This window comes from Quercus lobata, chromosome 12 (assembly GCF_001633185.2).
Source record: "Quercus lobata isolate SW786 chromosome 12, ValleyOak3.0 Primary Assembly, whole genome shotgun sequence".
Lineage (NCBI taxonomy): Eukaryota > Viridiplantae > Streptophyta > Magnoliopsida > Fagales > Fagaceae > Quercus > Quercus lobata.
In genome coordinates, this window is record NC_044915.1 from 31,764,640 (window position 1) to 31,777,207 (window position 12,568).

General features: G+C 32.7%; 2 protein-coding genes across 3 annotated transcripts; one reads left to right on the top strand and one right to left on the bottom strand.

The window, feature by feature from the left end:
- The first annotated feature begins 2,808 nt into the window (after positions 1–2,808).
- Positions 2,809–7,361, top strand: LOC115970771 (endoglucanase-like). The gene is made up of 8 exons (XM_031090373.1): positions 2,809–3,099; positions 3,433–3,645; positions 5,329–5,529; positions 5,614–5,691; positions 5,781–5,933; positions 6,001–6,109; positions 6,232–6,398; positions 6,812–7,361. The coding sequence occupies exons 1-8, from the start codon at positions 2,863–2,865 to the stop codon at positions 7,196–7,198; spliced, it is 1,545 nt and encodes a 514-aa protein (XP_030946233.1). The 5' UTR covers positions 2,809–2,862; the 3' UTR covers positions 7,199–7,361.
- A 2,581-nt stretch (positions 7,362–9,942) lies between these two features.
- On the bottom strand, positions 9,943–11,391 carry LOC115972427 (probable WRKY transcription factor 29). Of its 2 annotated transcripts, none has more exons than XM_031092714.1 (2): positions 10,969–11,391; positions 9,943–10,766 (listed from the first exon to the last, which is right to left on the bottom strand). In XM_031092714.1, exons 1-2 carry the CDS (start codon positions 11,286–11,288, stop codon positions 10,175–10,177), a joined length of 912 nt encoding a protein of 303 aa, XP_030948574.1. In that variant the 5' UTR covers positions 11,289–11,391; the 3' UTR covers positions 9,943–10,174. The 2 variants fall into 2 exon arrangements, with proteins under 2 accessions (XP_030948574.1, XP_030948573.1); XM_031092713.1 differs by having other exon boundaries at positions 9,943–10,769.
- Between the last annotated feature and the right edge of the window lie 1,177 nt (positions 11,392–12,568).

Consider the following 12,568-nt stretch of genomic DNA (forward strand, 5'->3'; position numbering starts at 1 on the left):
TTGGCAAACCGTTGAATATATGATGTAAGATCATAACAATATGGAGATTAGGGTGTGCATTTTGAAAGTAATTATACTTAAATACTTAATTGTACAAAATATCGTTAAAAATTTTGTAACTTAACCAGCACCCCCTAATATTTCTAGCAGAAACATCAAAGATTGAAATCCTCTTCCCTTTATAACTATCAAAATTATTATTAAAAAGAAAAGCCGCGTACAAGGTATCAAATATAAAATAACCTAAAAATGAGAATGTTGCAAGCTAATAAGTAATGACGTTGAGAAGTGGGTATTAGTATCTTATTGTTACGATTATTGCAATCATCTGTGACAACTTATTTGGACTTTCCTACACCTTTATACTCCTCACACAATCTCCACACTGCAGTGCCAACCTCGTTTATGACTTGAAAGTGAGAAACTTGTGACAACTTATTTGGACTTTCCTACACCTTTATACTCCTCACACAATCTCCACACTGCAGTGCCAACCTCAATTATGACTTGAAAGTGAGAAACTTGTATTGTTACTATCCATCCATCTTCGCAGTTACGAGTTCAAATCTTCTATCTCAATCTCTCTATCTCACTATATGTTTTACAAATAAAAACTTGACACATGTCAATTTATTTTATTAATTGCTAATTTTCTGCCTTTGTTATTTCAGTTACCTAAATTAAATAAAATGAAACATAAAAAAGACAACAATCAACACAACCCCACCACCAGCACCACCACCATCTTTTGCCCCTACCACTTGTCACCAGCAACAGGTCGCTAGAGAAGCAGAACAAAGAAATCCTTGAGAAAAAAAATCCTTACTAGCAACAATATTTGTCTCTTGTTTCTTCTTTATTCTTTATTTTCTAAGTCTTTATTCGTTCTTAACCGATAGTTTGCATACCATCCACTACCGATGGAAAAGACATTGGAGAATAAAATTCATATATTCTAAAAAACAAGTTTCTTCTTCAAATCTATGATGGGTACCCACCACTCCCTTGTCTTCTTCAAATCTCTAGAAAGGTTTTGATGATAATGAGATGATGGCATCCACCAACTATAAAAAATACCAATACCTAGTAATGGCGGCTAGGGGTGTTCACAGTGCGGTGCGGTGCGGTTTTGGGCCATTTTTAACACTGCACTTTGCGGTGCGGTTTAGCTAAAATCATAACTGCACCGCACTTTATTTTTGCGGTCACATGGGCGGTGTAGTGTGGTCTAGAGTTTAGCCAAAATCATAACCGCACCGCACCTCATTTTTGCGGTCACATGTACGATACTATGTATTAATGTATAAGATGCGATTTGAAGTCAATATATTTTTCAAATTTTGGGCTTTTCCTACTCAGCCCAAAACTATTTTTCCCTTTTTTTGGGCCAAGTTTTAAATTATTAAGCTAGTTTTTCTTTATTTTGGGTTGACTTTTCTAGCTAGTCAACACTTGCTAGGGTTATTAAATTTTTTTTTTTTTTTGGGAAAACTAGGGTTATTAAACTATTAATAATATATTTAATATTAAAAATAAATAAATATATTAATATATAGAGAGGGTGTGGTGCGGTGCGGTTTGTGCGGTTTTCTTATTATAAAACCGCAAACCGCACTGCACCATGCGGTGCAGTACAGTGCACTATTACTTGCAGTGCGGTGTTGTTATGCCATTTTGTGGGCGGTTTTGGTGCGGTTTTTTCGGTTTGTGCGGTTTATGCGGTTTGGTGAACACCCCTAATGGCGGCAATGGATGGTTGTGTTTGGCGGTGTTGAGACGGTGGTCGTGCCAACGGTGCAGATTTGTTGACTGTTGTGTCTTTTTTACTCTTCATTTAATTTAATTTAGGTAATTGAAATAAAACAGAAAATTAGCAATTAATAAAATTAGATTAACATGTGTCAAGTTTTTATTCATGGAACATCGAGTGGGATAGAGAAAGTGAAACAAAAGATTTGAACTCCGTGCCTTATCAATAATAAATCTTTCGAATTATTAATATAATAAGAAAAGTATAAATTAAACTTTTTTCTATGTTACCACATCAATTCCCCCTCACTTCCGTTTTCTTTGAAGATTTTTTGTCTAGAAATGAAATTCTTTTATTCGATCTATTACCAGTACTAAAATATTCCCTTGTTCCATACTTTTTGATATTCTAATTAATTGAGTTCATTAAATTGTTTTTATCTTAAAATGAATCGAAATTGATAAGGAGTTGTTCAATGATGCTTGAACATGTATTTGAAAAGAATTTATAAATTGACATGGTAATTGAAGTGATTAGTGCCACTGCTGCAAAAATGGGAAAATACAAATTAATGCGTTAAGAAATGTAATTGGTGACACTTCATAATAAAGGGATGTTTGATTTTTGATTTTTGGTAATTAGTGACACAATAATTTGTAAGGCCTATGTAGTATTTATTTTTTATTTTTTTTTAGAAGATAGTAAATTTTCTAATATCTCTAGCATCACTAATTTTTTTTAATAATAAATAATTCTAGCATCACTTCTAACAATATAATCAATGTAATTTCTTTTTTTGTGATTGACAATGTGTTAGTTTGTAAGATTTATATGGTAAAATTTTGTATCCTAACATCACTCCAAACACTTAAAAGTCATGTGACTTTTATAAAAAATGCAAAAGATATTTATGTGGTAATAAACGTGATTGATGGATTTTAAAATATAAAAAATAAATTCTTGATTGAATTACTTTTCTGATTGATGATAGGTCAGTTAGTAAAATATACTTAATATCCTTTTTTTCATACCCTATTGTGCGCATTCCTATAGCAACTGGCTCTATAAATACCAAGCTCAATAACAACCAAGCAACAAGATCCAGAGTCACAATGAAGCATTGTGTAGTAGTGTTAAGGGTACTGGTATTGTTGGGATGTGTCTTGTCTATACACAATGGGCTGGCCATGGAGGAAGAAGGGCTGTGCAGCTCTTCTGCTTATGACTATGGTGATGCACTTGGCAAAGCCATCTTATTCTTCGAAGGGCAACGCTCAGGAAAATTGCCATCAAGGCAGAGAGTGAAGTGGAGGGGAGACTCCGCACTCTCTGATGGGCACACTGAAAAAGTATGAAGCTCATATACACTTACATGATTAAATAATGTAAAACATGCTTTTTCATATTTTAGAACTTGTATTAGAAGGTAATTAACTAGTATATATTATAATTTTAAAGAAATTTAACCAAGAAACTTGGATGGAGTAGTTAGCATGGAAAAAGGAAGAAAGCAAATGCAAACATATCTAAATTTAATGCTTAATATTGCCAAAAAAAAAATTATATGATCATGTATATATGTGTCTATGCATGAGGGTGTTTAATCTTGGTATTCATGTTTAATTATATGGTGCCTGGCTCATGGTGTTTGATACTTTGGTGAGTGTTTTTGAATTTGACAGGTGAATTTAATCGGAGGATACTACGATGCTGGTGACAACGTTAAGTTTGGATGGCCGATGGCATTTAGTGTGAGCTTGTTGAGTTGGGCTGCAATTGAGTATAAGAAAGAGATATCTTCTGCTAACCAACTTCACCACCTCCGCACTGCGATTCGTTGGGGCACTGACCTCATATTGAGAGCTCACTCTTCACCCACCACGCTGTATACACAGGTGCTTTTTCTTTCTTGTATACGCGCAAAGAGTGTGACCTAGCTGCTACTAAAATCACAACCATTTAGTCATATGTTTATCGAGTAATTGTCAGCTTTAAAGTTACAGATTTGTATAATAGAAATCATTCCAAGTCGGTCCAATTTGGTCTAGTTCGGTCTACTTCAGTTTATTCGGTCTATTTCAGTCTATTTTTCTACTTTCATCTACTTCAGTTTATTTTAGTCCAATTCGGTCCACTTTGATTCATTCGGTCCAAGGTGACAAAAAGTAATATTATTATTTTTAATTTAATTATTTGTAGAATTAATTAATTTTTTTTTCCACTTAGCTGATATTAATATTTTAGTTTTTGAGTGAATTACACAATTTTAGTGTTTTACCTTGCTTAATATCAACAAATAGAAAGTAGGCACAAAAGTTTAGCAACATCTTTTATATTATTTCAAAAAGTGATGATAATAGGATGATTTGCATATAATTGTAAAGACCATGAAAATAATGGATATGATTGAAAAATTTAAAGTATGATTTGCATATTTGAATGCATGGAGTTCTCAAAATTTTGAAGTTCCTAATTTTATTCAATTACATATCATTTTATTTTCGCGTTTTTCATAAATATAGTCAATGATTCACTAATTGACTTCTTAAAATGAGTAAACAAGTATAAATCATATAGAAATTAGGATATTGCTATAACAATGGTTCTCTTAAGCTTTTAAATAATTCACCATGAGCGCATGAAATTTTTTTTCTATTGACATGTGAAGCTCATCTAGCAATGTATAAGTTGTTCAACATAACATGGTAGGAATTCATTTATAAATAAATTTATTGTTCTTTTCATTCTCTAACAAGAATAATCATATATATTTTCATACAGTCACTCAAAATAGTTAATATGACAAAACAAAGCCACACAAAGCAAATTTTTTATGTTGAAGACTTTGTTGTGTGGTTAGAAGAAACACCAAACTTTTTACTGAACAAAAATTATATATATATATATATATATATATAAACTCAAAAAATTGTAACTGTCTCACGTATTGCGTGGGCCTGTATCTAGTCCACTTTAAAAGGACATTTCGTGAACTTGGGGAAGTCATTGATTGTGTTCATGGAATGGCATTTAATAGGGGAAATTATTGTTCCACATTCCGTAATCTATACTACTTCAAACAATGTTCACATTTTTCAGATTTATCCTCATTTTTCAAGAGCATCTACACTTTATGTAAAAGAATGGTGCATGTAAGGGATTGAACTGAGACATATTCCCCCAACAGGGGTGGGAGAGCATTTAAATTATACTATCCTGTTATTATTTGACTTATATTCAAGTTTTTAAAGATTGTGTCTGATTTATTGTTATCGAGTTTATTTTTTGAAGAACAATAAACCAATAAAAATGAACTCTTTCAAACATTTAGGGTGTGTTTAGATACCGTTTATTTTGTTAAAACTGAAAACTTATTGCTGAAAGTACTATAGATAAAGGTAAAAGTTAATTGAAATGATACAGTACGACTCATAAATAGTATCAAAAAGTGTAGTAGAGCCCATAAATAATTGTAAAAATAAGCTGAATAGTAAAATAATTTTAATTTTTAATCGGTTCCAAACGCACACTCAGGCTTTTGTGCTCATTTTCTCTCATTGATATTGGTTTCATCATAGGTGGGAGATGGTAATTCAGACCACCAGTGTTGGGAGCGTCCTGAAGACATGGACACTCCTCGAACTCTCTACAAGATCACCTCAGAATCTCCAGGCACTGAGGCAGCAGCTGAGGCTGCTGCTGCTCTTTCTGCAGCTTCAATTGTCTTCAAACGGGTTAATTCCAATTATTCAACAAGGCTACTAAACCAATCACAATCAGTAAATATCATAATTCAACTTCAATTCATGTTGAAATCAGTTCTCTAACACAAGTCCATCGAACTCATTAAATATGTTTTGCAGCTGTTTGAATTTGCAGACAAGTATAGAAAATCTTACAGTGATTCTTGCCCTTTCTATTGCTCATATTCAGGCTATCAGGTAGTAAATAAGTGAATCTGGCTAAAAAAAAGATTGGTCCTTACTTGTTATTCATTTAATAAGCTCATGGTTTCAAACTTGTCAACAAGGATGAACTGCTGTGGGCTGCTGCTTGGCTACACAGGGCAAGTAGAGAAAAGAAGTACTTGAGCTATGTCTTAAGCAACCAAGGGTGGAGTCAGGCTGTCTCTGAGTTCAGTTGGGATAACAAATTTGTTGGAGCACAGACGTTACTAGCAAAGGTATAACTAGTGGTACAAATTTGCAATTTTTTCTTCAAAGAGGGGAAATAATTAAGATTTTGTTCAGGAATTTTATGGTGGGAAGAAAAATTTGACCAAGTTCAAGAGTGATGCAGAGTCATTTATATGTGCAGTGATGCCAAGGAGTAGCTCTGTACAAATTCGAACAACGCCTGGTACACACAATTATTACAATCCAAGAATAATTTTATTACATGAACCAGGGTATTCTATATATAATTGACTACAATGGGGCTGAGAAGTTTTTGAGACAGGCTGATTCCTATTTTGTTTGCAGGTGGGCTATTGTATATTAGAGATAGTAGTAATCTACAGTATGTATTAAGCTCTTCCACGGTGCTATTCATCTACACCAAAACCTTAATTTCATCTCATGTTAATGGAGTGCAATGTGGTTCCGTGCATTTCTCTGCCTCTAAAATCAAAAAGTTCGCAAAATCACAGGTTTGCACCACCATTTCTTCTTAAGAATTTAAGAAGAAATACCACCCAAATGATCTATTTGGCAAATCATCTTATTGAATGATATTTATAGTAGGCTAAATCCTAAACTAATTATGGACTAACTCAATGTTACAATACTTACACTACAATTAGGATTAAGATTACTTTACTTACGCTTCAAGTAAGATTAGATACAATGAATCTGGATTAGAGTTATAGAATAGACTTAAATCTTGAATAGTGTTGGGCCTTGATATCTTTGACAGAATCAAAGATCAAATGTTTTCTTTTTTTATATATCTGATTTCATCCAATGAACCAATGTATTGCAACAAACTTAAATTTTAAGCCTGAGGGTCAATCATGTTATTGCGTAAATTATGAAGATATCACATTTGTAATGTGTGTTTCAGGTGGACTATATACTGGGAAATAACCCCATGAATATGTCCTACATGGTGGGCTTTGGCAGCAAATACCCTAAGCAATTACACCATAGAGGTTCATCCATCCCCTCAATCAAAGTTCACCCTGCAGAGGTGGATTGCAACGAGGGCTTCTCAAAGTATTACTCTTCCAGCGAACCAAATCCAAATACTCATGTGGGTGCAATAGTTGGAGGTCCCGATTTAAATGACCACTTCAACGATGTGAGATCCGACTATTCTCACGCTGAACCTGCAACCTACATTAATGCGGCTTTTGTGGGTTCAGTGGCTGCTCTGCTAGCTGAAAGCAAAGAAGAGTGCTTACAATTGCCACAGATTAATAAACCTGCTAATATGGCTAGCGAAGTGTGATATATACTTCTATCCAAAAAAAAAGTGTGATAGATACTAAAAAAGAGTTCAACTAGAAATAACACTTGAGGGCTCAAATGATCTAGAATCTGATCTTTGTAACTTGCACGAGTTCATGAAATTAATTAAGAAGTACAAAGATTCAAATTATATTGTTGTGCCATTTCTATTAAGGTCTAGCTCACCAACATTGAAACATACTGTTCTAACTTCTAACAATACAAATTTTGCAAACATGTCTTCCAGACAAAGAAATTGCGTCATAAATAATTGGACCTTTTTGTATCATTCTATGCGTGGACAGGACCATGTGAAAAATTCTTCTAGGCTCTAGCCCCCCAAAATTCAATATTGTCCAATAAATTCAAAAAATAAAATGGTCATTTAGCCTATCCTAGTAACTGATGACGAAATAAAAACTAGTTTTACGTAACAAATTCTTAGGTGTTACCTCATACCTGTATCAATTTGTTTATCATTTTTGTGTGTATTTGACACTAAATTATAAGTTAGTTTTTTACTTTTTAGTTTTTATGTACAATGTTTTAATACTTTCTCTTTTTTTTTTTTACTTTAAAAAAAAAATTCAAAGTACAAGTATATTTTAATATACTTTCAGTAAAAAGTTAAATATACTAAAAAAGAGTTCAACCAGAAATAACACTTGAGGGCTCAATTGATCTAGAATCTGATCTTTGTAACTTGCACGGGTTCATGAAATTAATTAAGAAGTACAAAGATTCAAATTATATTGTTGTACCAACATTGAAACAAACTGTTCTAACTTCTAACAATACAAATTTTTGCAAACACGTCTTCCAGATAAAGAAATTGCGTCATAAATAACTGGGCCTTTGTATCATGCTATGCGTGGACAGGACCATGTGAAAAATTCTTCTAGGCTCTAGCCCCCCAAAATTCAATATTGTCCAATAAATTCAAAAAATAAAATGGTCATTTAGCCTATTTCGGTAACTGATGACAAAATAAAACTAGTTTTATGTAACAAATTCTTAAGTGTTACCCATATCAATTTGTTTATCATTTTTGTGTGTGTTTGGTACTAAATTATAACCTAGTTTTTTGCTTTTTAGTTTTTGTGTATAACGTTTTAATACTTCATTTTTTTTTTCTTTTACTATTTAAAAAAAAAATTTCAAAGTACAAGCATACTTTAATATACTTTCAGTAAAAAGTTAAATATATTGAAAAAGAGTTCAACCAGAAATAACACTTGAGGACTCAAATGATCTAGAGTCTGATCTTTGTAACTTGCACGAGTTCATGAAATTAATTAATTAAAAGAAGTATAAAGATTCAAATTATATTGTTGTGCCATTTCTATTAAGGTCTAGCTCACCAACATTGAAACATACTGTTCTAACTTCTAACAATACAAATTTTGCAAACCTGTCTTCCAGACAAAGAAATTGCGTCATAAATAATTGGACCTTTTTGTATCATTCTATGCGTGGTCAGGACCATGTGAAAAATTCTTCTAGGCTCTATTCCCCCAAAATTCATTATTGTCCAATAAATTCAAAAAATAAAATGGTCATTTAGCCTATTTCTGTAACTAATGACAAAATAAAAAACCAGTTTTACGTAACAAATTCTTAAGTGTTACCTATATCAATTTGTTTATCATTTTTGTGTGTGTTTGGCACTATATTATAAGCTAGTTTTTTGCTTTTTAATTTTTATGTACAACGTTTTAATACCTCATTTTTTCTTTTTCTTTTTTAAAAAAAAATTTCAAAGTACAATTATATTTTAATATACTTTCAGTAAAAAAGTAAAAAATTAAATAAGCTGTTCTCAAACAAATACTTCATTTGATTTTTTTATTTATTTAGAAGAACTGTGTGCTTAACAATTTAGCTATTTTTTTAGGACTTAAATTAAACAACTTAAAACTTTGGGATTTGAATGTTGTTGTGTTATTGTTTGACTAAACCCGCCATCAGTATGGGCCATTTAGATCATGGACTAAGACCCCCTTACATAGAAAGGCCCAAATATGAGAGCAATAAGGTTTTTTTTTTTTTTTTAAATTATATATATCCAAAAAATTTAGAGTTATACTAGTATATTACAAGTTTTACTACATAAGTCCTATAAATTAATACGTCTAGTTAGTTTTATTACCAATCACAAGAAGTAGGAAGAATTCATAGTTTTATTCATCGTAAACTCGAGCTTAGTTGAGGGATTCAAGCAATAATATAATGCTAATAGCATAATTTATAATGCCTCGGGTCTTTGATTTGAAACTCACCTTCAATTATTTACCTTTCTAAAAACAAAACAAACTCTTGAGCTTAGTTGCTATTCCCTGTCCTCAACTGTATGTTCTACGAGTGGAAAGCCCATCCATTCCAAATATTAAAACTGCAATCCCTTGACGTGGAAATAAAAGATCTAACAGGCCCTAAAACCTAATAACAAAAAATAATGATTTAAAAGTATATTTCAATGCTTATACGTAGCTAGCTAGCTAGAGATTGTGCATTAAGTAAGGTCCTAAATGAAGCTTATCCTGTTCAAATAAAAAATAAGTTAATTGGTTGTCCTTTTCAGTTACAGTTAGGGCGGTGGGCGGGCTGTGGATAAATGTCCCACTTCATATAAAAAACTCTCAGAAAATCCAAATTGATTTTCATATAATAATACCACTTATAGAAAAGTAGAGATGATGTGATCCTAATCCTTATTATATTTAATGATCATAGAAAAATGAGGTCTAAAATGTTTTAATAAGTCGGATCTTAGACCAAATTCACCAAATATTTTCACTGATATTAACATACAACATATGTATCTTGTTGGTCCAATACCAGGAAACCATTTCAGACAACTCGGACGCTAAATTACAAAACAAAAATGGTTGTGGAAAAATTAGAAATTACAGTTTACTCTTTCGTGTTGAGAATTGAGAAATCAAAAATTATGTATTTCCCACATGCCCTCTTCGTGTTAGCAACCATGGCTTGTGGTTGTGGAAATGGAATTATCAATGAACCAAGGTGGACATATTTCCAATAATTGGTCCAAAAAGCAAACATCCAAGGCAGGTTCTTCATTAAGTTCATCAAAATCCTCTAGGCATGGAAATAATTCTTTGTCCAAATCCGGCATAACAATATCTTTACCTTCATTGTCTTGCACCGTTGTTTGCTCTAATTCCTCGATCTTAATGCTTGTACTTGCCACAAACTCATTTTCAATGGAGGATGACATCAAAGGGGTTGTTGGAGAAGTACTACTTTTTCCTTTCTTTCCAGATGTTGGGAACTTGCTCCTGGTGCTACCAGCTAGGGAGTTTCGCCGAGTCGGGTGGCTATGGTTGTGTTCTGAACTGTAATTTATAATGAATACCTCAGGGTCCAAATAGCTCCGTTCAACTTGTTTTCTTGCTGGACACCCTTTTGAGCTACTGCACTTGTAGTAGCTCCTTGGATAAGGCGACCCCTTGATGGGTTTCTGACCATATTTACGCCATGCCCACATATCTGAACAAAGTCCCTCCGCTGTCACATGTTGCACTACCCTTTTGTGCTGGTTCTTCCTGCTACATATAGAAAAAGATAGGTTAACAAAATTTCAACTGCATATATGAACACTGACCTATGTGAGAAGCAATTTTACTTTAGTGAGAAAAAAATAATTAAGCTAAAAAGCTAAAAGAAAAGCTCAGGGCAGAACTCTATTGACTTTTTTTTTTTTTTTTGCTAAACAGAACTCTATTGACTTTACACCAAATAACTGACCTTCTTTTATATGTAGTTGCTGTTTCTTTTCTACTTGGCTGCTTTTCTGGTTCTTTGGCCTCTTTTGGTACAGAAATGGAACTCACAGGCATGGATTGGGAGGAAAGAGGGTGCAACACAGGGTTGTAGAGTTTTTCCAGTTCATCTAAAACTGTTGTGGTTTCACTGATTTCAGGAAAGCTAAAAGGGTCATCTTCTACACCACTCAAAGGAGCAAAACAAGACTTTGGGTTGGCCAAGGTTGTGGTAGGGGCTTCATTTATGTACCCTCTTACTACTGCTTGCAAACCCCAGTCTTCCATGCACGCAAAATCACTCATCAAGAACTTGTTGTTTTGCAGAAAAAACGAGTTTGATAGAGCAGAGAGAGAGAGAAGAAGAAGAAGAAGAAGAAGAAGAACGGGCTGGCTTTAGCTTGTGAGAGAGTTGCAAACAGATTTCTGAGAATATTGGAAGCAGGGTTTGGTTATATATTGGAGAGAGTTTAAAAGATCTGCCTTGGAGTCTCTTCCTTTCATCCTAACCAATTCTGACTTTCTCTTAGATTGACTTCATGAAAAGTCAAAGCGTATGACAACTGGAAAGAACATTCACAATAAATCTTAATCGCTTTGGATTGTTTACCTTAATTGTTTATTAGATTATTAGTGAATACATATCTTCTATCCTGCTCCTCTGGGTTCATTTTATGTTTTTGCTTACTTTTTTTTTTTTTTTTATAAATTGCAAATTAAACAATCTAGAGTTTGGAGATGATTAGATTTTACACTCTGAAATTTCAAATTTTTTATTTTACCCCCTATCGTTTGGGGTGTTTGAATTTTACACCTGATGTTTCAAATTTTGGATTTTACCCCTATATTTTAGAAATATTTGGATTTTACTTCCTAAAATTTAAAGCAATTTAAATTTCACACCCCAAAATTTCAAAATTTGTGAGTGTAAAATTCAAACACTTCTAAACTTTAGTGAGTAAAATCTAATTTCTGAAATATCAGTGTGTAAAATTCAAACACTTCAAATTTCAGGAGGTAAAATTCAAATTTTGAAATTTCAGAATGTAAAATTCAATCACTCCCAAATTTTAGGGGTGTAATTTACAATTTATTTGATTTTTTTTTTCCCTTATTTTAAACTTTGGATTGAAATATACAGTTCATGTGATATTTCAAAGGTTTTTTTAAGAGTAATGGGCTTAATAAATTTGAAAAGCGTGTTATAAAATTCTAGTTTGTAAATTTTATCCATCATAATTTATAAGGTTTTTAAGGTGTATGTTTCATAAACAAACAGTAAAATAGTTTAATGAGAGACTGGGACATCACTTTTATAATAACTAAAAAAAAATCATTTTATTCTAAAAAAAAAAAAAAGTAAAACCATTTAACATAAACATTAACTTTTCATCATGTCATGTTATTTTATTAAAGGGAAATGGTATGTTATCTTGTTATGAATGCGTAGTGGTGAGAGCGGCTGTCCGTGTGCTCTCGCGACTACGCTTGGAAGTCATGTATATGCGAGGACCAGTAAATTGGAATTTTGGATCAAATCTCCAAATTCGTACTTCCGCCGCGTGGACCCTTCTAATACGTCCTTT

Coding starts and splice junctions, on each gene's coding strand:
- LOC115970771 (XM_031090373.1), top strand. CDS start 2,863: ATGAAGCATTGTGTAGTAGTGTTAAGGGTACTGGTATTGTTGGGATGT. Junction 3,646..5,328: donor CCACCACGCTGTATACACAG/GTGCTTTTTCTT, acceptor GTTTCATCATAG/GTGGGAGATGGTAATTCAGA. Junction 5,692..5,780: donor GCTCATATTCAGGCTATCAG/GTAGTAAATAAG, acceptor CTTGTCAACAAG/GATGAACTGCTGTGGGCTGC.
- LOC115972427 (XM_031092713.1), bottom strand. CDS start 11,288: ATGAGTGATTTTGCGTGCATGGAAGACTGGGGTTTGCAAGCAGTAGTA. Junction 10,770..10,968: donor GCAACTACATATAAAAGAAG/GTCAGTTATTTG, acceptor TTCTATATGTAG/CAGGAAGAACCAGCACAAAA.